Consider the following 25,991-nt stretch of genomic DNA (forward strand, 5'->3'; position numbering starts at 1 on the left):
AGGCATTTTAGAAAAATACTCTTGGAATGAAGCATGGACATTGCTGTACCTTTGGACAAGCAGACAAAACAAAATGTCCCCAGTAGTTGGAATGGATAAAAGGAAAATAAAAGCATGTAAAGGCAATTCTAAATAATCCAAATGAGAATGGTATTTAGTAACCAGAGGCCAGGTCCAATCCTTCCAGTAAAACAATGAGAACAATTCTCCCTGAGCTCAGATTTACTCTTGGATAGTAGTTTAGGTACTTGGGACAATCATTAACTCTTTCAGGCCATTATGGGTCACTTCAAGGGCACTGCGGCATAAAAAGCACACCAACTGCAATGATACAGTAAAGGGTCCCAGTAGTCTTTTGAGGCTAATAATCCTCCCCAAATGCTTAACCTAATTCCTGGACATAAATGTGGACACAGAGATTTGTTCTCATAATAATAATAATGATGTTGGTATTTGTTAAATGCTTACTATGTGCAGAGCACTGTTCTAAGCGCTGGGGTAGATACAGGATAATCAGGTTGTCCCACGTGAAGCTCACTATCTTAATCCCCATTTTACCGATGAAGTAACTGAGGCACAGAGAAGTGAAGTGACTTGCCCATGGTCACACAGCTGACAAGTGGCAGAGCTGAAATTCAAACCCATGACCTCTGACTCCCAAGCCCAGGCTCTTTCCACTGAGCCACGCTGCTTCTCCTTAACTATATGGGGACAAAATATAGTTTTGAGATGAAAGAAATGTAAATTTTTTTTTATTCCTTTGGGATATCTTCAATGATGCTCAGAGTTTAAAATGACTGAAGATCCACAAAACTGAGTATAGAGCACTGGCCACTTCAGAATCAAACCCAATCTTTTTGAACAAGTTCAACATGTTCTGACAGAATCGTGCATGCTTGCATTTAGACTGAATGTGAATCCAATAAAGCTGAAACAGATAATAGTAAATCGATTCCTAAATTAAAGAGAAACAATAATCGAAAAAATATGACAAAATTATATATTCTGAAAATTAAACAAATTTTTGTTGGTATAAGTCATTGTAGAAAGTTATTCTTCTTGACTGCTCTAGGAGGTATCAAAAAAAGCCTCAAAACAATCCAAGTACTCAAATCACCCAGAAGTTGTTTTCAGAGTTCCACAGTTATATGATGTCTGAATGAAACTCGACTGTTCAAATACAAATGGGAAGTCTAAATTGGAAAACATTTTCATGCCACTTTTCACCACAATGAAAAGCCAGTAAGAATTGAGAGGTATACAAAAGTATGGTCATACTATGTTTTAAAACAATGTCTGGACAAAGATAGCAATATGAAGAACTCTATACACCATTAGGAGTCAAGATAACATCAAAAGGAGTTGCCTTTAGCCAAATTACAGCATAGAGAGAAATACTCCTTCTGGGTCTTTTAAGTGCCTATACTTCTAAAGAGAAGAAATGAAGCTGAATCTCGGTTACAGGGTGTAGTGTTCTTTTGTCTTATGTTAATGGAATACATTGAGCACTATGCTAGATTTATTCACAAGGCTGAATATGTTGGTGCCTTAAATGTTACAATGGTCTAAAGTTTCAACAATCCTGAAAACGAATGATTTCCAGTCCGGTTAATTATCGCTAAATTTTCAAACTAGTAGCAATTGTACCACAAATACACTGACCTGCAAAGAACATTTCCCAGCAGGCACATCTGAAAAAAGTTTCCAGCAACAGACATTGCAGGATGCTTAAATACATATGGAGCTATTTGTTCCAGTCAGTTTGTTACTCTGAAATACTGAGCAGGAAAGGTTAGAAATGGGTCTGCAAACCAAACTAAATTACAGAACGCCACAAGACTCACAAATATTAATATCTGAAGTCATGAGAACTGGCGATTCGATATAAATATGTAGCATAGCACATAATACCTCTATTCAAGGCGAAGTAACAAAATGCTGGCCAAAGCGTCCTGACAGCCTAAGAAAAAAACAGAACATGAACACACTTCCATTACCAAAAAAAAATCCCCCCAAAAACAAAACAAAACAAAAAAACCAAATGAAAACAACGACAGCGCAAGAGATGGATCCCAAAGCTCAAGGAAATGGATTCCATTTTTAGTTGTTCTTTAGACAGGGAAAAAAAATGCAAGCTGCCCCAAGATGGAATAAACTTGGATCTCAACTTTCACCTCCAGGAAGGAGATGAAACCTGCAGAACAAAGTAAAAGAAGTTGGATGTTGAAGAGTCTGGACATATTCATATTAGAAATGTTTAATATTTCATTATATTAGCCTCAACCTTATATTACTGATTTTTGGCAGTAAGCTTGCTGTTTATCTCCCCAAGTTAAAAGTCTTTTAAACATAAACATTTCTGAAAAAGGCAGGATACAGCAGACTCCTTTCACTAAATAAAAAGGGAATAATAGAAACAGAGGATGGCACCTCTATATCCTATATATATTTTAATAGGGTGATACCTTACCAATTATATGATTCCAGTTTAAAACCAGTCTTTCCACAGGTAAACACCCTTAGAGTTACAGAGCACTGCTATATTACAGAATCACAATTTCCTTGGCAGATGTTATTTTTAAAAAGAAAAAAAAAAGATACAGGCTAGCAACTTACAACCCAATTTGATTTGCCTTATCCAAACTTCAAAGCCAAGGAACAGCTTAAACTACGCACACATCTCCATGGGGTGACGGCGATGAGACTTCTCATCAGATTTTTCGAAAAACCTTACACCTGGTTGTATTATGGAAAACTGCAAATATTCTTGCGTGAAAAATGCATCTTTCAGTCCAATTCATTCACAGATGCTCACCCCTCTTATACTAGCTGAGTCTACACCTGAGAAACAACATTAGTGTTCAAATATTGCCCTAGAAAAAGCCTGAAGAATGGGATGAGAGCCTAAGAAGCCACAGTCCCGCTAACTCCGCTGATACTGTAGCATTTTCTATAATTCACAGCACCAGAAAGCAATCCACAAGGCAATGAGGATGGACTCAGATGAAAACCAAGGAAGTATTTCACAGCTCTACACAATATACAAATTACAGCCTAACTGGTTCACAGGTTTCAAAACCCTAGCGTATGACAAAAGTTGTTGCATGTCACGAGAGAAAAATACGTACAAGTGCTATGGGATAATCCCGGTTAAGTTCTACACTTACTCCAGTTAGCTTGGTATCAATGCTTTGCCTATGGCTACTATTTGGTTTGATGGCAGAAAAAGGTAAGGCGGTGCTTTAACAATTTGCAGTTAAGTTTTCCACACACGCACACGTGTGCGCACGCATACACACACACATACACACTTTTAGGCACATGAACCAAATTTACAAAACAAAAGCACAAGAAAAAAAACCCAAAACACAAGAAGAGGACTGGGAATAAATAAAGTCTTTCTTTACACAGGTTAAACACCTGGATGGCAGACGCCTCACTGAGGTTTTTGAGAAGGCCATGCAGATGTATGCATGCTGGAAGGTAGTGTCTTCAAAGGTTTCTCGGCAGCTTGTTTACCCCCAGGGGACAGAGGGGCCCCTGGTTTTAACTGGGAAGACTTGGCCCCTCGGGACAGCAGCGAATGTTTGACCGAGGCAGGATCCTTAGAGACAACCTGCTCTTTAGCAACAGCGTTGACACTGGGAGGCTGGGAAGATGGAGGCTGGTTGCTCTTTTCAGGCCTGTCATCCCCTGGGTTCCTAGAGACAGACCTGACAGAACCACTGCTCGCCTTCTTCGAAAGCAGGGTGGTTTTGCCGAGATCCGCAGACCGCCGGGTCTCCTTCTGCCTCAGAGCGGATTTGAAAAAGGAAAGCCCCTTGTCTTCTGACTTACTGTCTCTCTTCAGGCCTGACTTGGTGCCTGGGTTGGGAGAGCGCAGGCTGGCCATCGAAGAACTCCTCACGTGCTTGCTGTCCCCACTGTTCTCACCTCCTCTAGACTGGTTGACTCTAGGCGAGTTGGGTTTGGAGGTGGAGAGGGAGCTGCCTTTGTCCGATCCAAGGCTCGATTTGGAGCCCTCCCTACTGAGGCTTCGGTCTGAAGTCCTGGTCTTGCTGCCCGAGGAGGGACCCCTTGGGACAGAGCCCGGGGCGGATTTTTTGGCAGGGATGGAGGGGGCCGTGGGGGCCGGGACAGAGGCTGACTTTTGCTTCTGATGAGCGGCTGACGACGCAGAGTCTTGGTGTTTGGCTGCCAGCTCCTTCTTGGGGAGTGGAGGGGCAGGGGATGCATGTCGCCCACTGGCCTTGACGGAATCAGCCTTGCTCCTGGAAGTCTTCAGAGAGCTTTTTAAGGGGAGAGGAGGAGGAGGAGAAATAGCAGTAGTAGTAGTAGTCGTAGAGGGGGTGTTTGAATGAGAGGACTCCTGGTTTGCCAAGACCATCCTCCCTTTCCTCAAGCTTTTATCTGGTTCAGGAACTCCTTTGGAGCCAGGAGACTTTTTGGCTGTGCTGTCTGATTTCTCCAGGGGTAAGCCAGGGCCGCTGGAGGGTTTGCTCTCTTTAACGGGAGAGCTCTCAACAGAGTCGCTCTGATCCACAAAGGCGATTTGATTATTGTTATCAAAGGGATCCAAAATAGGATGCACCCTGTCCCCTTGTCCTGAACCTATCCTCTGCGTGTCTGCAAGGCTTGAGCCTGATTTCCTGACGGCCAGTTCGTCTCGAAATACTCCTTCCATAACAGCAAGAGGAGCTCTCCCCTTCTGCTCACGCCGGCTGTGGCTGCCACTTGGATCCATGTAACTACTGGAAAGATTTCTCAAGCTACCAAAGCAGGATATGGAAACCTTGTCGTCTGCGGCCTCACCGATCTTCTCCAAGGTAGAGGAAGAGGTGTGAACTGGAGACTCCCCTGAGAAACGGGAAGGAGAGTTAGAACGCAGTTGCAGCTTAGCAGACAGTGACCAAGATGGTCTCATACAGTTCTCGTTGACTGCCAGAGGGCTGGTGACAGAGGATCTGGAGGATAAGCTTTGGCGCTGGACGCCTCTTACGAAGGGTCGAGTAGAGAATCCACCTGTAGAAAAAGAAAAAAAGTGGAGCGGATTATACCAGGTAAGGGCTGAGGCTTCCTTTCTAGTGGCAGAGGGATCAAGAATTTTTAACACGTAACTGGTTGCTAGTGAATTCGTAAAGTCTCACAGGCTGAAGGTTGTTTGCTCCCAGATAATCATATAGCGGCCAATTAACTACGGACTCTACTGCAGGAGTCTATTTCCTACAGGGGCATCTCTAGACTGTGAGCTCCTTGAGGGCACGGGAGGGCAGTACACTCTATTGTAGTGTACTCTTCCAAGTGCTTAGCTTAGTACAGTGCTCAGTATATACAAAGCTCTCATTAAATACCATTGATTGATTGAATTCAGTACTGTGTTAGTGAAATCAGCATGTCAGAAGTAGTTTCAAAGGGAAATAAAAACTCCCTCCCCACAAGATTGAGAGCCCCTGTTTAGACTGTGAGCCTGCTGCTGGGCAGGGATTGTCTCTATCTGTTGCCAAACTGTATATTCCAAGCGCTTAGTACAGTGCTCTGCACACAGTAAGTGCTCAATAAATAGGATTGAATGAGTGAAAGTGCCCTAATGCCAATGTACACATATTCACTGTATTCAGGCCCACTTACTTGACATCATGGTGCAGCTTTTAATGGAGGCATTTTTTCTAAAAACATTGCTTTATGTATAATACAGCAAAACTCACATCCAGCAAAACACATACCATTCAGACTCCACACTTACTGGTCAGTTCCCACTTCCCTCCACAACATCACATTGTCTTTCTTGACAAGAAAAGCAGTAGCTGAAACTCCTCACAGTAATCCCTCTCTCATGCAGCTGAAGTACACAATATGCATGGCTACAAATTCCACAATCCTTCACGTTTAAATTTCATTCTTTGGATTATATGCCCCCTTTTAAACACATTCATTTTTAACTCCTAGGTATTTTAAGAAGATCACTGTGGCCTTATGCATTGTCTTTAGCTAGAGAGGTGCCAGAAAGAAGGCTTAATAACAATAATAATAACGATGGTATTTGTTAAGCGCTTACTATGTGCCAAGCACACCAGCCTTGCTTCAGAGCTTGTGTCACCACTTCCAAAACTTCCTAGTTCTCACTGCCCTGGTAATCCCAATAATCCCATCAAGCATTTTATGGTTCTGCCCAGAGCTTTATCCCCAAATGAAAAAAGGGGATTTTAAAGTAGCTCAGTGGAAAAGGAAGAGGAAAGAATCAACTGTTGCTCTTTCACTTTATTTTCCTTAAACATTTATACACACCATCATCTTCGCTTCGTTCACCAGTCAACTCCACAGATTCCGAGAGCGAAGCCAGAGATGTGCGACGGGAAGAAGCTGCAGAGGTGACGCTAGCCTGTTTGCTACCAGGGAGCCGGCTTACCCAGTGTTCACACAGTGAAGAACTCGTGGAGCCTAAAGGGGAGGAATGGGGATATAAATCAAACCAAGATCACAAGATCAATTAGGGGTTTCATCTTCTCTTACAAGTGCTGCCGAATGATCACAAGTCAATTCTTGATGCTCTCATTATTAGGGTTCAACTTTAACCGTGAGAAACATGAACTGGGCACACTGGCTGAGGTTATGACAAACCAAGAGAGAGTTAATCACAATTCATTACTATGGGGTGTAGCCATAAATAATGCAAGGTCATAGCGAAGCATTTCACAAAGCAAATTTGAATTTAATAGCTGAGAGCAGTGGAATACATCACTGTCCTAGGGCCATGTTCCTGGCTACTACAGAATAAGAGCTTTTCTTTTCTAAAATGAAGACCACTTGCTAATTTTTGGAGGCTTTGGTTTAGAGCGATTTAAACGCACCTCCAATCAGACATGAGTTCATTTTAATAAAAGCTGCCCCATGTACCTGGACTCACATGTCTGTCTTCTGCTGAATTGATCAGAGAGATCTATTCAATCATTCTCCTTAATACAGGCTGCTTTATCCCATCTTTTGACTAATGGGTTTTGATGGAGAAGTTGTTTCTAACTGAGATGGCTTATTTTTGAAAACTTATCCAACATTCTGATGGGCAGGGACATAATGAGTTTGGCAACAGGTCAAGAGCTCCATAAATCTTTGGGAACACAGAGCCCAACACTTATGCTCACCATCTCTTCAGAACTCAAGAGACTCACAGGTCAGCACTCATACCCTGTATAAATTCTACATGTAAATGGAAAAGTATATTAAATACACCCACATTTTACATAATCACAGCCCTCTTAGGATATGCCTGAACACATAACAGTGTATTCGAAACTTCAGCTATAATACTAGGTTCAGGGCTTGAAATTTAATGATGTCCATGAAAATGAAATTAACCAAGACCCTTCCTTTCATCAGAATGAAAACTGGGAGACGATCCAAAATGGAAAGTATCTCTGCTCTCCTATTACCAAGAAGTTTCTTGATTGAAGTTAGTATTCCTATTCCTAACTAGCTGAACCCTAATATAACGTAACCGTCTGAACCCTAATAGCACCGGTAACAACTTTAAATTCCATCTGTGAACATGCCTGAATGAAACAGCACAATCACCATGGTCAGAGTGTACAAAAGAAAACTTATGAGCTTCCATAGGCACTTAGGTACCACACCCTACCAACTGCACTTACATATGTGTGCCCTATAAAAAAGTACATACATGCACACACACTATATATCGCTATTCTGTATTGCTTCCTGTAATTTATTTTGGTGTGTCTCTCACTAGACTGCAAGCTTCCTGAGGGCAGAAATCAAATCTATTTATCCTATCCAGCCTTGATTCCTCTATCAGATTCCCTGCTGACCTCCCTGCCTCCTGTCTCTTCCCACTCCACACCACACTTGGCTCTGCTGCCCAGTTCATTTTTCCACAAAAATGTTCAGTCCATGTTTCCCTGCTCCTCAAAAACCTCTAGCAGTTAGCCACCCAGCTCCACATCAAACAGAAACTCCTCACCTTTGGCTTTAAAACATTCAACCACCTTGCCTCCTACTATCTTACCTTGCTAGTCTCCTACTAGGACCCAGCCCACACACTTGGCTCCTCTAATGCCAACCTACTCACTGTACCTGAGTCTCATATATCCCTGCTCTGCCACTTGGCAGCTGTGTGATTGTGGGCAAGTCACTTCACTTCTCTGTGCCTCAGTTACCTCATCTGTAAAATGGGGATTAACTGTGAGCCTCACGAGGGACAACCTGATTACCCTGTATCTACCCCAGCGCTTAGAACAGTGCTCTGCACATAGTAGGCACATAGCAAATACCAACATTATTATATCTCGCTGCCAACCTCTCACCCACCTCCTGATTCTGCTACACCCAAAAGACACTTTTCTCACCTTCAAAGCCTTATTGAAGTCACATCTCTTCCAAGAAGCCTTCATTGACTAAGCCCTCATTTCCCCTTCTCCCATTCCCTTCTGCTCCACCTGGATTTACTCCTTTTATTCACCCCTCCCTCAACCCCAAAGCACTTACGTACCTATCCATAATTTATTTATATTGTCTGCCTCCCCCTCTAAACTCACTGTGGGCAAGGAATGTGTCTAACCACTTTTGTTAGACTGTTCTCACCCAAGCACTTGTAGTACAGTTCTCTGCCCAGAGTAAGAGCTCAATAAATACAATTAATTAATTGATCTCCTAGCTCTCTTGTACTCTCAAGTGCACAGTACAACGAATGCTCTGCACAGAGTAAGCACTTAAGTATTACTGATATGTAAAATCATACTGGGGTTTCCATTCCTAGACAGGAAGGGAGGACGATGGAGAGAAGTCAGGGGAGGAAGGAGAAAAGGAAAAGGAGAGGTGCCTTGGTGGGGGGGCTTTTTGCTCTCAGAAGGAATGCATCACAGGAGCATGGGTCTCTCTGCCTTCACCAACAAATCAAACTCTGCTGTCCATCTGAATAACTGCTCAGCCATTCTGTAACAACTGCATAAGCCTAGCTTGAAGGTACTGTTACTGACATAGTACTTCAACAAAGTACTCTGAGAAGCAGTATGGTCTAATGGATAGAGCACAGGCCTGGATGTCAGAAGACCGGGATTCTAACCCCACCTCCGCCACTTGTCTGCTGTGTGACCTCGAGCAAGTCACTTAACTTCTCTGTGCCTCAGTTACCTCATCTATAAAATAAGGATTAAGATTGTGAGCCCTATGTGGGACAAACTGTGTCCAACCTAATTGTTTTAAATCTGCCCCAGCGATTAGTACAGTGTCCAGCACACGATAAGCCCTGAAATGCGATTATTTTTTTTAAAAAAAACCACACAGATTCCTTAGCAAAGTAGCTATGTTCTAGTTCCAAGATCCTTAAGTAAAGGAGATTTGGATCTGGATTTTTCATCAGGCTGAAAGCATCAAGGTTTTTTCCCAAGACCCTCCCAGGAGTGAGCCAACATGGTGTGCATCCTTCTGGACCACCTTACCAAAGCTCATTCCTTAAGTTTTAAAAAAATAAGAAAACTCCACATTGACTTATGTATACTGCCTCTTCTATTAGCGGGCAAGCTCCTCATGAACTGGGCTCGCATCTCCCTTTTTTTGGATGCTTCCCCCTAGATCCCAGTATAGAGCTTAGCAAACCGCAGGTGCCCAACAAATACAGTCAATTCGGACTGCTAAAACTTAGAGTAGCCGGGAGTTGCAAGACTTTACCTGCAACTGAGCTGTTGGCTGACCACGACGGGATGGCAGTCCGCCGCTGGTAGAAGAGGATATAAGCCGTCTGTTTGCAGACTTCATCTTCAGACAATTGCTGCACATTGCTGTCGTCAAAGCAGTACCATAGCCCATCCACTGAGTTCTTACAGTAGGCTGCCAACAAGAATTTGCTGTCATTATGGAGTTCAGTCTCATCAGTCAGTTCATTCCCATTATGAAGCATTCAATTTAATTCAACGATAACGTAAAGGCACGCTTATCTTCAAGCTACGGGGACAATTCAAGGAATTTTCATGAGAACAGGCAATTAGTCTTTTTTATTTAATAAATTTTGAAGACAGGCAAGAGAAACACGATTTTTTTTCATCGCACTGAGGCAATAGGCTCCTACTGCTTTACAGGAAAAACTTACGGCAACTTCAAAAGAAAATGTAGTTAATTAATCCTAACTTATAAATGTGCATTTTTCCATCTTTCAGGCATTTCTTCCTTAGTGTTAGAACACAACATGCCAATGAAAACACAATACAATTCTCTAGAACATACTGGCAATGAAAACCTCAAAAACTGTTTGGTGTGTGCTCACCAGGCTGAGAGACAATGAAAACACAAAACACTGAGAGCTACTGTCTCTGCCTTTCTAGTCCTAAAAAATAGCCTAGAAAGAAATAAAGAACATGCACATTGCAGCAGGACCAACAAACAGAAACTCAGTGTTTACCAAAGAGAACAATCTCTTCTTTACAAATACTTTTTGGACCAAATTCTGTAGGATGCATACTACATATCCAATTTTGAAAATATGAAATTATTTTCTAAAAAAGGAAGAGGACAAATTATTATTGTGTGTACTGCTAAAGCAAATTGATCAAAGGTGAAAAACAAGAAATCACAAATTGTGGCTTCCAATTTGGGATGGCAGTGAGAGTGAAACACTCTTAAGGCAGTATTTCAAATGAATATCTTAGGAAACTATGGTAAGGAGCAGCATGGTCTAGTGGAAAGGACACAGAGTCAGAGGACCTGGGTTTTCACCCCTGCTCTGCCACTTGCCTGCTGTGTGACTTGAGCAAGTCACAACCTCTCTGTGCCTCAACTTCTTCATCTGTTCTCCTTCCCACTTAGACTGAAGGCCCCACATGGGACTGACAGTGTGTCTGACATGATTAACTTGTTACCTACCCCAGTGCTTAGAACAGTGCTTGAAGCATAGTAAGCACTTAATCGAAATACTAAATACCCTTAATTCACCCAGATTCTCTCTACTGTGAAGATTAAAAAAACCACCACCTTTGAATGCAGCTGAGATTATTTAAAGTTAAAATGCACACATACTTAAACTAGCAGGGCTCACCCCAGTATAAAAAGTACTGGGGGCGAAAGGTAATTTTAAGACAGGTAGAGGAGTTTTTCTATACCTTATCCACATCGATAGCACTCATGGCTGGTAGTAACCTGGTAGTTAATTGGCAGTTGACATGAGGAAAGGTGATGGTTTTCAATTTGACATTTGAAAGGTGTCCATTTTATTTGACCTTTGGACACCAAAGGCACCAAAGGCCATTAAAAAAAGAAAAATCATTCTGTCACCTGAAAACCATTCATAATTATGGTAATTGTGGAATCTGTTAAGCACTTACTGTGTGCCATGGACTATACGCAAGAACTGGGATAGATACATGAGAATCACGATGGACACAATCCCTGTCCCATGGGGCTCACAGTCTAATCAGTAGGAAGAAGAGGTATTTAATCCCCATTGTACAGATGAGGAAACTGAGGTGCAGAGAATAGAAGTGAAGTACCTGACTGGTGTCACACAGCAGGTAAGTGGCAGGGGCAGGATTAGAACAAAATAACTAAGAGTTAACTAGAAAATTCCCAAAGCTTTGGAAAAGGGTGACAAGTTACCTGTATAATGTCCCCCTTGCATGGTCCCCTGATGATTACATACAGCATACAGATCATATATGTAGTCCTCAGGGTCTCTCCCAAGCCCATAAGGACGCCTCCATGGGGACCAATGAGATGGTAGACTCCAGCTACTCTGGCTGCGTTTTACCACATGAGGTGTCATGTCCAAGCCAGTCAGAGGGAATTTCACCATGTTCTGAAGCTTCACGCGCCTGTCCCCTTCCTGTTTCAAGACAGTACAGAGGGTACATAAATTTCTGTGGTCTTAAAGCCACTAGGCTAAGGATTCCTGAACAATCGATCGATCAAGACCATTTATTGTGCACCTACTGTATAGAGAGTACTGTATTAGGTGCTTGTTTGGACTTGGGTGGTGCAAAAGGGCTGACATGGGAGCTGAAGATAGGAGGGGAAGAGATTAGAGAATCATCGGAGAAGGCCTCTTAGAGGAGCCCATACATCCAGGATCAAATCTCAGAGACCAGTGGAAATAATCAGATCCAGAGTCGATCTGTAAAGTTACTGGCTTGACAGTTAATCAAGAAAAGCTCATGAAATGAACTGAAAAATCATACATATAGAGACGAAACATTACCAAGTAAGGAATAAGTACGATTCAAAAATGAAACACAACCAACTTGCACGGACACTATATTTTAATATGACTAGTATCTTCAGAGTCCGTACTTCACATGAATAGGAACAGAGAATTGCAATTACAATCTTCCACTCATCATGTGGCTAACAGGCACTCAGTTCTGCCACAATGCATGCTTTCACTATACCCTTTGGCTAAAACATGACTAGGAACTAGGGAATGCCAGTTTATGGAGCCTCAGCTTGCCACATCATCGAAGCAACTGCTCATGAGCAAACAGGCTGCATTAGGGTGGGTAGTACAACGTGAGTTTTCCTTAAACAAGAGGTTTTGCAATAATACAACCCTTGCATTACAGGTGAATTGTGTCTATCATATCTTTTCAGAAATGCAATCATTTTAAGAAACAAAACAAATGTTCCGTTAGCAGCTCTGAAAGAGAGAAATCCATGGCTAACCACGATCCATATTTCAGTCAATTTCCAGGAAGCCAATTCCATAGTTTCAAAAAAAACAACTATGCCCCGTTAATGTGTCGGCAATCTATGGAATGTCAACCCCAGGGAACAGTCCAAGTCGGTAGGAAGAATCATTGGATCACTGGTATTTATGGAGTGTTTACTCTGTGCAGATCACTGTGCCAATTCTGTTGCAGTCCTCTCCCAAATGCTTAAGAGACATATTCCCTGCCTAAAGAAGCTGACAGTCTCGAGGGGAAGACCAGACTGTAAGATAAATTATGGATATGCATATAAGTCCTATGGGGCTAAGGGTAGGGTGACTATCAAGGGCTTAAAGGGGTTCAAGTGCATAGACGATGCACAAGGGAGAGGGAGCAGGGGAAATGAGGACTTAGTTGGGGAAGGCCTCCTGGAGGAGGTGTGATTTTTAGGAAGGCTTTGACGGTGAGAAGAGATGGTCTCCCATATATGAATGTGGAGGGGAGTTCCAGGCCAGAGGGAGGAAGTGGGCAAGAAGTTGACAAGCAAACATTTCTACCGCTCTGCCAGCCTTACTACTTCTCTTCTGACACCTCACCCACTCCCCAACTCATACAGTATATTTAGGACATTTGTTATGCATTCATAGAGTACGAAACCCTGTACTGAGAGCAGAGGATGCAGAGATGAAGGGGTAATCACTGGAGATTTTTGAGGAGTGGGGAGATGTTTGTAGCATGCTATTTTAGAAAAACAAACCAGGCAGGAGAGTGAAGAGTGCACCGATGAGGAGACTGGAAGCAGAGAGGTCTGCGAGGAGGCCGATACAGTTTGGAATGTGTCCAATCTGTATCTGGACAAGCACTTAGCACATAGCTTGTGCTTAATTATTACCAGCAGAAATCTACAGCCACACCCCAGGAAGATTTTTTGGGGGGAAAAAGGGAGGGAGGAAGTGGGGGTGTGTTAGGAAGGGAAGGATTGCCCAAAATTTTGTTGCTGCCTGTAGACAACATTCTCCATATTGCCATATTCTGGGTAACTATTTGTCAGAGAAATAGAAACAGAAAATAGAAATGCTACCTAAGATCATACTCAAATAAGCCTTACAAGTTGCTATGCACGAAGTAATTTGTGAAGATAACTGGGATATTCGGATTTTGCTCTAAGAAACGATCATTCCTCAAAACATAAGCCAACAAATAAGCATACCTGGAATACAGTATGCATCTTTTATGAACACCAAACCATTTTACTGTATTAAAAAGTAACCTGTGGAACACTGAAAGCTTTTGGACCCTACGGGATTTTACACACCTGGGGGCCGTTCTTACCTGTCGAAATCTCTTTAGGTGTATGATAAGCACATCAGGCAAAGTCCATAGACTCAAAGTTATGCTCCCCTGCTGCAGCTTCTTACAATGGGGACAACGCCAGGCATCATCTGGAGCAAGCTAAGAACAACTCTGGTTAGCCACACCATGTGGTTTTTAGGCAATTTTGAACAGAACGGCTTGTCTACTTCTTATTCAGAAATGTCTTCTAACTCAGAATGGCCCTGATAATCAAACCCGCTGCGATGGATTTGAAGCCAATGCTGGGAAGGTTAGGGGGAGGTGGGGAAGAGAGACGGACAGGACTACACATCTCTCTGGGCCACTGTACCTCTTTTGAGCACTGGGACTTTGCCCCTCTCTCCCTCCTAATATTCCCCTTCCAATCTTATTTAAAGCCTTAATTTTCAAACCAAACAATTTAATTTTGGTAAAATATTGTGTGATTGTTTCACATTTCTTAGCTGTTATAGGAAAAAAGAACCTTTCCCCTCCACTTCCCAGCCTAAATACAATTTTAACTTCTACAGAAACCTTAAAGCTTCTTTCGGGAACTACGCCCTCACAATGGAGCACAAGTTTCTTGCAGAGACCAGTAAATATCTATGCTCTAATCCCCCCACCCATTATTTATACTGTCAAATATTATATTAATTGAATACTTTGAAACTTGAAAAAGAGCTGTTTTCAGAAAGTAGAGTCCTACAACCCTAACCTGATTTTCCTAATTTCTCTCCACAGAGAAAAATCTTACGATCTCTCAGTTCACACTTGTTTTTTGTGCCCGGAAATGCTGTTTTAGAACTGTGACATTCACAATCATTTAGGATTCAAACACATAGTACAGTGCTCTGCACACATTAAGCACTCAATAAATATCACTGATTGACCTTTAATGAGCTCATACTCGAGTGTGCATATATATTAGCCAAATCAAAATTTTAAAACTGAGAATAAACAATATCAGGAGGGTGGAGATTAGGGGTTGGAACAAGATGGGAGTTGCAAAATATGACTAAGGCAGAGGCATGGGGGTCGGGTGGAATAAAAGGTGCAAAACATGGCTGTGAGGACAAAGGAAAATAAAGACCCAGCTAGACAAGCAGACACCACCCACTCTACATAAGGTGACAAAAGTGAGGAATGACAACAGATGGCACGCCTAGCGATAGAGGAACCAGCAGGTAATGTGTCCTTTTTATTCTCTGTAGACAGGTAGTAGGCACATTACAAGAATGAAAACATGATTCTACAACAAAGAGAAAACAGCGCTCACCCTAAGCCTAAATCCAAGTCATTTAATGCTTGGCCTAGTGGAAAGAGTATAAGCCTGGGAGTCAGGGGATCTGGGTTTCTAATCCCAGCTCTGCCACTTGCCTCCTGTGTGACCCTGGGTAAATCACTTTAATTCTATGGGCCTCAGTTTCCTCATCTGTAAAATGGAGATTCAACAGTTGTTCTCCCCACTACTTACACCAGTGAATCCCACGTGGGACAGGGACGGAGTCCTACTCAGTCCTTGTATCTACCCCAGCACTTAAAGTAGTGCTTTTTTTTCCTAACAGGTATTTGTTAAGCACTTACTACATGCCATGCACTATACTAAGCGCTGGGGCAGAGAAATAGCATGGCCTAGAGGCAAGAGCACAGGCTTGGGAGTCAGAGGACGTGAGTTCTAACCCCAGCTCTGCCACTTGTCCACTGTGTGACCTTGGGCAAGTCACAGCTTCTCTGTGCCTCAGTTCCTTCATCTGTAAAATAGGGATTTAGACTGTGAACACCATGTGGGACAACCTGATTACCTTGTGTCTACCCTAGTGCTTAGAACAGTGCTTGGCACATAGTAAGCGCTTAACAAATACCATCATTATTATTACTATTATACCAGATAATACAAGATACAAGATTATACAAGAAACAAGATAATGTTTGGTATGTAGTAAGTGCTGAACAAATACTATCAATATTATTATTATTATAGAATTCAATTTCAAGGTTGAGTGTACTTGCAAAATCCCTGTAAATTTATAGATAGAGCTCCAGCCAGTTGACTGAATATTTTAACTTTCTCCCAATTCTCTAGTATAGATTTGATATTAGAACAGTTTCCACAACACTTACCTGCTCCTCTTTGGTGTAAAGTTGGAAACACTGTGATAAAGTGCAGGTCTGAGGCTGATTATGCTGCTCCTTCTGCAGACGGACACTTTCTGCATCTGGAACATATTCATCTTCAGTATTTACAAATAGGCTGCGGCAAGGAAACAAGAGGTTCAGCAGAAAGAAAGGTACCCTATGAAATTGTCATAGCAATAGTGGTACCTTTAAAACTAGCAAGTTCAAGAAACGGCTTTCAAAACACAACTTCATAGTTTTAGAAGCTGGGAGTTGATTATATTTCTGTTAATAAGGTTGTAACCAAAAAGAACAAAGTGAGAGGCAACCAGAAGCAATATGTGCTATAAGCAGAAAAAAAAAAATCTCACCAAAGTCAGTTCTGCTATAATAAAAGTTTTCATTGCACAATTTAATTTCAGCAAGATGGAAGCATTAGGGAATACACCTTCCACACACAACTCCATTCTGCATATGAGGCCACATATTGAGGTAAGCAGATTTGGTGCAGGAAGAAAAGATTCTGGGCAGGGTGTTGTTTATGGCACAGTTATCATAATGCTTCCCAACCTCAGGTTTAATGTAACACCTCACAGAATCTTGTGTTTTTGCAACTTTAGAGTATTTCATATAATTAAATAGCCATGAGTAGCAAGGGTGTAAAATATTCACTTGTCAACATAAATGTATTTGATTACCTACAAATGTCATTCATGATGATACCTTCAAACCCTTCTGATCCCATTAAAACCAATGATTATTAGCATATGATTTTCCCAGAGCACGAGATTCTTGGAGAATAAAACTACTGCATTATAAGAGAAATGACACTTACACTATATGTAAAAGCTGCCTTTCAGGTTCAAATATAGTACTGAAGGTGAGATTTTTTTTTAATTGGTGTGTTTGCAAGTGTGGTTGACAGAATCAATAGCATGGCAGACAATGCATTCAATATGGTGGGCACTTGTTATCCCAGGTGTCTATCTGTAAACATTTTGTCTGTCTCCCCCCATAAAAAAGTGTAAGCTCCTTGTGGTAAGGGAACATAACTCGTGCGTCTGTTGTACTTTCCCAAGCACCTTAGTACAGTGCATTGCACCCATGCATCCAGTGGACACTCAATAAATGCCATTACCACCAGTGTCTGGCACTGTTTTCAGTTCTCCCTCTTGGTGTAACAATCTTCCTGAAGCCTCTGTTCTAAAAGAGAAAGTCATTCCCATTTCTAATTGTTTTGCACTGGGCTGGCCGACCTTCTCTTCCTCTCTCCCAACTGGCCAAAGCTCTGCCACAATATTTAAGGTCTTGCTTCCCAGCATCTTTTAAAGCAGTTATTTGATCAATTCTGTTGATGGCTGCCCTGACTGGATGACTGCAGGATACTCACTCTCCTCACACAATTCATCGTTGGGCTGGACCAACAAACACTTGCTTTGGTGCTCGTGGACTGACTGAATTATAGGACCTGACTAAGGTGATCGCTTCTTTCTGCTTACTGTTCAGTACTGCGGGTTCATGACAGTGCTGAAATGGCTCTTCAAGTTAGAAGTGGCATTTGTGGACGGTTTAAGTCCCCCAGTCATATAGGTTTGGGCATTATGATGGCTCTATAAATCTTGTAGAGGGTCCGTTTGCCATTATCTCAAAGAAGAGTCAATTTTTTAAGACAGTTTTCTACCTTCAAGTCTTTGCATCAGCGCAGTGGGCTACCTATGGAACACATTCAGGAAAAACATTACCTGTCCTGAGGTAGTGTGGCCTAGTGAAGCACTTGTCTGTGCCTCAGTTATCTCATCTGTAAAATGGGGATTAAGACTGTAAACCTATGTGGGAGATGGACTGTATCCAACCTAATTATATTGTATGTATCCCAGGACTTAGTACAGTGCCTGGCATGCAGTAAGCACTTAACAAATAGCATAATAAAAAATATTCATTTCTTACACCTCTGGGGATAAGATTTTCTAGCTTCTGTGGTTGTAATAATAATAATAATAATGTTGGTATTTGTTAAGCGCTTACTATGTGCCGAGCACTGTTCTAAGCGCTGGGGTAGACATAGGGGAATCAGGTTGTCCCACGTGGGGCTCACAGTCTTAATCCCCATTTTACAGATGAGGGAACTGAGGCACAGAGAAGTTAAGTGACTTGCCCACAGTCACACAGCCGACAAGTGGCAGAGCTGGGATTCGAACTCATGAGCCCTGACTCCAAAGCCCGTGCTCTTTCCACTGAGCCACGCTGCTTCTACTGTTGTCTTCAGACTGTCCGTCCAAAGGACTTCTCTGATTTTAACATAATCATCTGCCAATTTTATTTGGTGTATGCTCCTCCCAAAGATTATAAACATCTTGTGGCAGGGAATGTCTCTACTAACTTTATTGTATTTTACTCTCCCAAGTGCTTACTACAGTGCTCTGCACCCAGTAAGTGCTCCAGTTGTCTGTTATATTGTTGTGTTTTACTCTCAGAAGTGCTTAATACAGTGCTCTGTACGCAGTTAAGTGCTCCAAGTGTCTGTTATATTACTGTGTTGTACTCTCCCAAGAGCTCGGTATAGTGCTCCACAGAGTCGGCACTCAATAAATGACTGATTGATAAATGCCACTGATAGACTGATTTCCAGAGAACAGTCATGAGCAATTAGAAGCTACTGAAGAGCAAATCAAGAACTTTCAATGATGTTCACGACCTGTTGAGCTGAAAGTCTCTCAGAAGATAAGAATTGTACTTTAACAGTAGCTTCCAGCATTCCTTGTTGCAACAAGAGCAACTTGCATAATGCTGAACTAGACTCATAGTTCTGTATTTCTCCTATGCTCATGAGGACAGGATCGAAGTGCTTTTAATTCTGACAAAGCCTGCCATATCACCATTTGGTATAGAGCTGCCAGAGTCCAGGTTTACAGGTAGTGATTAGGTGCTTTTGCTATACTAATAATAAATATGGTACTTGTTAAGCACTTACTATGTGCCATGCACTGTTCTAAGCATGCTGGGGCAGGTTGGATACAGTTCCTGTCTCACGTGGGGCTCACACTCTCAATCCCCATTTTACACATAATGTAAACTGAGGCATAGAGAATTGAAGTGATTTGCCCAAAGTCACACAGCAGAAAAGTGGCAGAGCCAGGATTAGAGTCCAGGTCCTTCTGACTCCCAGGCCTGTGCTCTATCCACTAATCCATACTGCTTCCCAAGGCCTGTGAACACCAACGGCCCCAATTAAATATGGATATCCATACAGTATTCCTTGATTTAAGAAAAAGGATAGTACGAAGAATTTGCAATCAACCATCAAGAAGCAGGATTCTGAGGGCTAAGGAAGGAAGCCGATTCCCCCATTTCCTGTCAGATATGAAGGGCCAAGACCTAGTTGGGAAGACAATTATAACAAGATGGAAGACAATTATAAAACCACAGTGACTAATTAAATTATACTCACTAATCTTTTGTCTCTCTGTCCCATTCTACTATCAATTTCACATGAGCTGAGCCACCATGTCCACACGACCTCAATGCCCTACAATATATGAAAAAACAAACACTGCATGATTGCCTTAGAGATTTACATTAAATCTACCATCCAAAAGAACATAATAAATATCATTATTAGATTATACCAATGGTCCATCCTGCTCAGTATTCTTTCTCTGACAGAGGCAACTAGATGGTTGGAAGGATAGTGTGAGAGCTGCTTTCTTTGATAGCCAAACCAATTGTTAGAGATGCATCATGTATCATTCCTAAATTTTCCCCTCAACAATCCTAACCTTCCCTCCAGGAATCCAAGATACACTGCTTGGCCAAGAATTTCACCAAACTCATACTGACCTATTGATGCTTTTTGGCTTTTAGATCTTCCTGTGGTAGTTAATTCTATTTGTTGATGATTTCTGAGTGAAGGAAATATTTCCTTTTGTGATCTGAATTTACAGCCTTCACGATTCAAAGGTGGTTGCAAAGGAATTTGTTGAAGTTCAATCAATAAGAACTCCACTCCTTCAAGTGACTTAAATCACTCTGGCTTCATATGCAAGATTCTTCAACACTCAGTCTTCTTGGTTACCCCTATGAGTACATTCTCTAGCTGGGCTAACCCAATCTAAAACATGGCAACTGAAAGCAGTAGCCCAGGGGCCGATGTACCACAACTTTCTATAACTGCAAAAGCTCTGCTTTATGTTTCTTCCAGCACATTCCTGACATAACCCAGAACTTTACTGAAATGGTCTCCATTATGGGACTTCTTGGACCTAATTTACCTAACAAAGAAAAAATACATGTAGAACTACTTACTCATCCTTGCTTGGGTAACAAAAAATTTAAAAAGGAGGATTTTTTTCAACCTATTCTTGGCACTATCGCGAAAACCAAACAGCTAGGGCTGCCTCCCTCCCCACACCCAACACTACAAAAGCCAAAGTCCAGGCCCAGTGGAATTGAAGAGCAGGCAAAAAGTAGGATGCAGCCATGATCTCTGTGCCAATATGGGCTCTAGGCAGGGGCAGGTGGCCACTAAATGACCAGATTTGCCTTTGTCATCCCCTACCTGAACCTACAAGAGCCAAGCTTGCCTTACCAAGCTTTAGGAATTTGGGAGATTATGACAGTTTGTAAAAAGGACTGGGGGAGTACCTGTACATTGCCCCCTGCAAACACTAGTTTTATTTGCAAACTTCATTGCTTATTATTTTTGACTGTTGCACCTTGCTTCAGTTTGTCATTTGTAATATATTCTTATTGTTCTATGTGCCTGTCCCACCTCTCTCAGACTCGGAGCCCCCTGTGGGAGGCTAGGTGCTAGCTTATGTATTGTATATGCCCCAGCATTTAGTACCTTGCTTTGCTTGAAGTACTGTTTAATACCTGTTAGTAACAATAAGACATCAAAAATAAGTTGGAGACAATGTCTCAATTCTGATTTACTGGGTGGCAGTGAGGTCACCATAAATTATTTCTAACAAATATTTTTAGAGTTCGAGTGTTTAGGTAGTCACTCCATTCTAGCACAAAAAACGCATGAAGATTAAACTAATCATTTCATCTGTGAAGACATCTAGAAGATTGTCCAGGGAAGGACTCTTTTGTCCCCAGTTAAGCTATTTCTTCCTTTAGCTAACAGAGAAGGGCACTTTGTGTAGCGTTGACCCACAGCCAATACTTATAAAATGAGTATGATCATTTCAGTCATCACATGGAGGCGGGATATTAATAATTAGTAATGAAAACATTTATCAATATAGCACTACTACAAAATGCCAAATTACCCACATTCTCATCCTAGGAACCATCCAGGAAGTGCTTTGTGGAATATCTGGAGTCTAAAGAGATTTTTAAAATCAGAATCTGATCCAGTATTTCGTGTGAAGCTTCCCTTCAGAACAGCAACGTTGTCTGCTTTCCTAACATCGCTACTTACTTGGCTATTCGGAAAGATCACAGAAACGGCATCCCGAAGAGGGATCTCGGTTATGAAATTCACACTAGTCCTTGGTCTTTGGATGGGAGTGGGATTTGCCTGTGAGGTTTACAACAAAGACTTGACTGTAATCCTGGTGACGGCATCATCCTGGCATAAGTACCAGAGGGTGGCACGCCAGGACACCCCTACAGTATCGATCCTAACCCCCGTTTTGCCTCATCAAAAGACACATGCCTGGGTCGCCGTTTCTGTGCTCTGTGCCGCTCTCCCAGGCTCCCTTGCTGCGATCCTCCATTCACATGGCAGGAGGGCCGTGAGGGTGCCTGAAAAAGTGGCACAGCGTAGAATCCAGTAAGCTCATTGTGGGCAGGGAATGTGTCCGTTATACTGTACTCTCCCAAGCGCTTAGTACAATGCTCTGCACACAGAAGCGCTCAATAAATATGACTGACTGCACCCCAACTGTGACTGCCACTGTGAACCTGCAAGGCTCTTCCCCAGTTATGCCTCAGAGAAGACAAGACACTTCGTCAAAAATGAGGGAAAACACATTTTTACCTTTCTACAGCTGGATGGCAGAGGGGCTGCTCCTCCTGCGGTAGCAGGTATGTTATTCCCACCACACTGACCACTCGCAAACTGAATGGACAAACCTAATTTGAACATAAAACAGTTAGTCCAAAATGCTGAACATTTCCAGGAGTTACTTGTGGAATGCTCACATTTGCTACTATGACTAAAATTTTCAAACAATTGAAATCCATATATTTCCAGTCTCTTAGGCAGGTTTGCTGTCCAAGTTGGAACAATTCCAGATCCTCCTATCTTTCCTCTTACGATTTATTTTCCATTTCATGAACTACCTTCCTTGCAGGCAGAGAACTTGTCTACCAACTCCGTTGTATAATTATCGCCCAAGTGCTTACCTAATACAGTGCTCGACACACAGTAAGTGCTAAGTAAATACCACTGATTGATAACCTCCTTAAGATCCTTCAATCCCCTATAATTCTATACATCCCTTTAGTCGGGCTCAGAACTAGGCGCTCTGGAAAAGAGTTGGCCAGTGCTGAGGACAATGGAGGAATTAACCCGACCCATTTAAGAGGTAAACTCGTAAACTCCTTGTGGGCAGGGAACATATGCATTGCTTCTGTGGTACTTTCCCAAAAGCTTAATACACTCTAAGTAAATGATCAATAAATGCCACTGATTGATTCATTGTAGATGCTTCATCCTAGAGAGTTAGCATAAAGCCACATATTATAAGCACACTGTGATTTTTCTTAGCTCTTAATGAGCTCAAGTAACTTCCTGTAAGTAAATCAAGCATTTTGGGAGGAATATTAATGCTTTCATACTGCATCCTCCTCAACATTAAACAATCTCCTAGTGTTCTAAAAGAATTAACTCTCCTCCCAAAGTCTGTAATTTATGACTGAGGAATAAATTAAACTCAATGTCAGGAATCACAGGCATATTGCAAGGGTGCTCATCTCAGAAATTCACTTTTTCATTTTGGTATAAATGTGAATAAATCACTTGGGAGTCAAGTTTGGCAACCGTGATCTTACGATGCTTAGTTGGTACGATTTTACTTAAAAAATTATGGGTTAAGCTAGAGAAACTTTATTTCTGTTCTGTGATCAGTTTGAATGCTTAGATTTTCATGGACCCCAATTAAATATTGTAGTAATTTCCCAATTTTAATAGTGATAATATTTATTAAGCAGTTACCGCATGCAGAGCATTGTAATAAGTGCCAAGGAAGACTACACAGGTGGGAAAAAGACCCGGCCTCGGGCCCGGGGGTGGTCAATATTTTTGTACATGTAGTTCTTCCCCCAACAGTGTATTTTCACTATGCTTTATTGGACAGAATTCAACTATGGCTAAAGGAATGTTCTTCTGACTAAGTTCGTTATGTGCTATGAAAGCGTCTGCTAATTCTGTTGTACTGATGACGATGATAATGATGGCATTTGTTAAGCGCTTACTAAATGTCGACTACTGTTCTAAGCACTGGGATAGATACAAATGAACCAGGTTGGACACAGTCCCTGTCCCACGTGGGGCTCACAGTCGTAATCCCCATTTTAAAGATGAGGTAACTAAGGCCCAGAGAAGTGAAGTGACTTGCCCAAGGTCAGAGAGCAAACAAGTGGAGGAGCCGGAATTAAAACCCTGGTCCTTCTGACTCCCAGGCCCATGTTCTATTCAGGAGGTCACGCTCTCCCAAGTGCTTAGTACAGTGCTCTGCACAAAATAAGCGCTCAGTAAATACTACTGATTGATTGATATTGTGAAGATGAACTGTGAAGTAGAGATAATCGGTTGCCCACACACATGCATACCAGGCAAGGTGTGCAATACCATACATAGCATAACTATCAAATTCAGCAGGAATAGAACCCCCTGCCTTACAGGAGAACTGAGTGAAATTTGCTTCCCATTCTTTCTGGGGATTCCAAATCTAAGAGTTGCAGAGGGTCAGCACACTCCTGGGGCTAAAATCTCTACCCAGGTTGTAAATGGTTATGGACACTGGGTGCCTAACCTTAAAAATACTGCCAATGTCGCATGGTCCTGTACTGACTTGGGCCATTTCTGCCTCTAGGTGCAATTTAGCAAGGCCTCTGGATTTCAATCTCCAGGAAGATTTAGCTTACTTAAGTCATCTGTCACTGCATCTCAACAAGATTGGCTTTTATCCTCTGAGGGGAAGGTGCTCCTAATTTCAGCCTCCCTTCCAAAAATTCAGTGTCTTCACCACTTCACAGAGGTATGGAACTTGGGAGTATCAGATAGAATATTACTCACCTGAATGCAAACTGTCGGCCTCAAGAAATACTGCATCTTCTCTAATATCTCCTTCTGAAGAAGATCCCAGGCTATCGTCTTCTCTAGATGCAGCACAAAGGGTTGTCCAAACCTAAGAACATAAGCATTTTATGAACTTTGAGAATTACTGCTAATTTTAGCCCTGTGATTGCTTAGTTTACTGGCCTCTGCAATTTTCTCTCTAAAATCAGGATAGAATAGTTCATGCACAGCACTAAGAATTATTTGTAACTTGGAATGCACTCTCCAAGGTCAGGATCAGAAATCAGATCCTCTCACTCCCAGGCCATGCTTTTTCTATTAGGCCACACTGTTTCTCTCATTGCACTGCCCCAAATGCTAAGTACAGTGCACTGTAATAATAATAACTATGGTATTTGTTAAGCACTTACTATGTACCAAGCATTGTTCTAAGCACTGGGATAGATACAAGATAATCAGGTTGTCCCATGTGGGGCTCACAGACTTAACTTTCATCTTACAAATGAGATAACTGAGGCACACAGAAGTTAAGTGACTTGCCCAAGGTCACACAGCAGAAAAGTGGCAGAGCTGGAATTAGATCCCATGTCCTCTGACTCCCAAGCCCATGCTCTTTCCACTAAGCTATGCTGCTTCTGCTCAATGAATGCTACTGACTGATTAACGCTTGTAGATGAAACTGACAGGAAAAGGTTGGGTTTCTATTTGAATATTACACAGTCGAGGAGACAAAATCGCTCCCTTGAAGGTCCGCTAAGCCAGCCTTTCCACAAAAGTAAACCAGAGACAAAAATGCAATAAGAATAATGATTTTTCCATGGAAATTACTGGATCGCCCATTACCTCAGCATAGTAAGGTAAAGAAATTCCAGGTTCTTAAAAATTAATTTAATCTAGTCTCTAAATTTCATCTAAAAAAGTGAACTACTTGAACAATCACTTAACGTTTCAAAATCATATAGTCTGAATGCCCAATCATTAAAAAATGCCAAAAATTTAAAACATCTTTTTCACAAACAATTGATTCAAACTCTATACAACGTATCCCTTTAGGAAACCTACAGGTAGGTCCTCAAAATTGCCCAGGCTGCTTGATAAGCACTCTAAAGCTGCATGAATGGTCCGGCACAGCTGCTGTGAAACTAAATGTTCTAAATGCTGAATATGCTGTTTTTCAATAACTGGAAAAATCAAAGAGCTTTTCTTTACACCCTTATAATTGTCCTAAGTTGGACATATGTGGAACAGCATGGCCTAGTAAAAAGGTCATAGGACTGGGAGTCAGGAGGCCAGAGTTCTAACCTTGGCTCCACGACATCTACTGGAACAAGTCACTTCCCGACTCCATTTGTCTGCTGTGTGACCTTGGGAAAGTAGCTTCACTTCTCTGGGCCTCAGTTCCTTCATCTTTAAAATGGAGATTGAGACTGTGAGCCCCACGTGGGATAAGGACTGTCCAACCCAATCTGCTTCTATCTACCCCAGCACTTAGTACAATGCCTGGCACATATTTAAGCGCTTAACAAGTACGATTGTAATTATTATTACTATTATTATTAACTTCTCGGGGTCTCAGTTTCCACAACTATAAAATGATGATTAAATGCCTGTTCTCTCTTCCTCATACTGTAAGCCTTTTTTGGGACCGGGAT

At 41.9% G+C, this 25,991-nt stretch overlaps 1 protein-coding gene across 1 annotated transcript in view; it reads right to left on the reverse strand.

Moving 5' to 3' along the window:
- Positions 1 to 3,378: 3,378 nt before the first annotated feature.
- The window catches only part of USP31 (ubiquitin specific peptidase 31), a 70,516-nt gene continuing 47,903 nt past the window's right edge, over positions 3,379 to 25,991 (reverse strand). Inside the window, exons 8-16 of the mRNA XM_029058238.1 lie at positions 24,337 to 24,448; positions 22,075 to 22,169; positions 19,537 to 19,614; positions 16,095 to 16,224; positions 13,974 to 14,093; positions 11,599 to 11,824; positions 9,682 to 9,840; positions 6,286 to 6,438; positions 3,379 to 5,022 (exon numbers count right to left, since the gene is read on the reverse strand). Of these exons, the coding sequence (XP_028914071.1) occupies positions 3,437 to 5,022; positions 6,286 to 6,438; positions 9,682 to 9,840; positions 11,599 to 11,824; positions 13,974 to 14,093; positions 16,095 to 16,224; positions 19,537 to 19,614; positions 22,075 to 22,169; positions 24,337 to 24,448 (2,659 nt within the window). The 3' untranslated portion in view covers positions 3,379 to 3,436. The remainder of the gene's footprint in view (positions 5,023 to 6,285; positions 6,439 to 9,681; positions 9,841 to 11,598; positions 11,825 to 13,973; positions 14,094 to 16,094; positions 16,225 to 19,536; positions 19,615 to 22,074; positions 22,170 to 24,336; positions 24,449 to 25,991) is intronic.

Source organism: Ornithorhynchus anatinus, chromosome 2, assembly GCF_004115215.2.
Source record: "Ornithorhynchus anatinus isolate Pmale09 chromosome 2, mOrnAna1.pri.v4, whole genome shotgun sequence".
NCBI lineage: Eukaryota > Metazoa > Chordata > Mammalia > Monotremata > Ornithorhynchidae > Ornithorhynchus > Ornithorhynchus anatinus.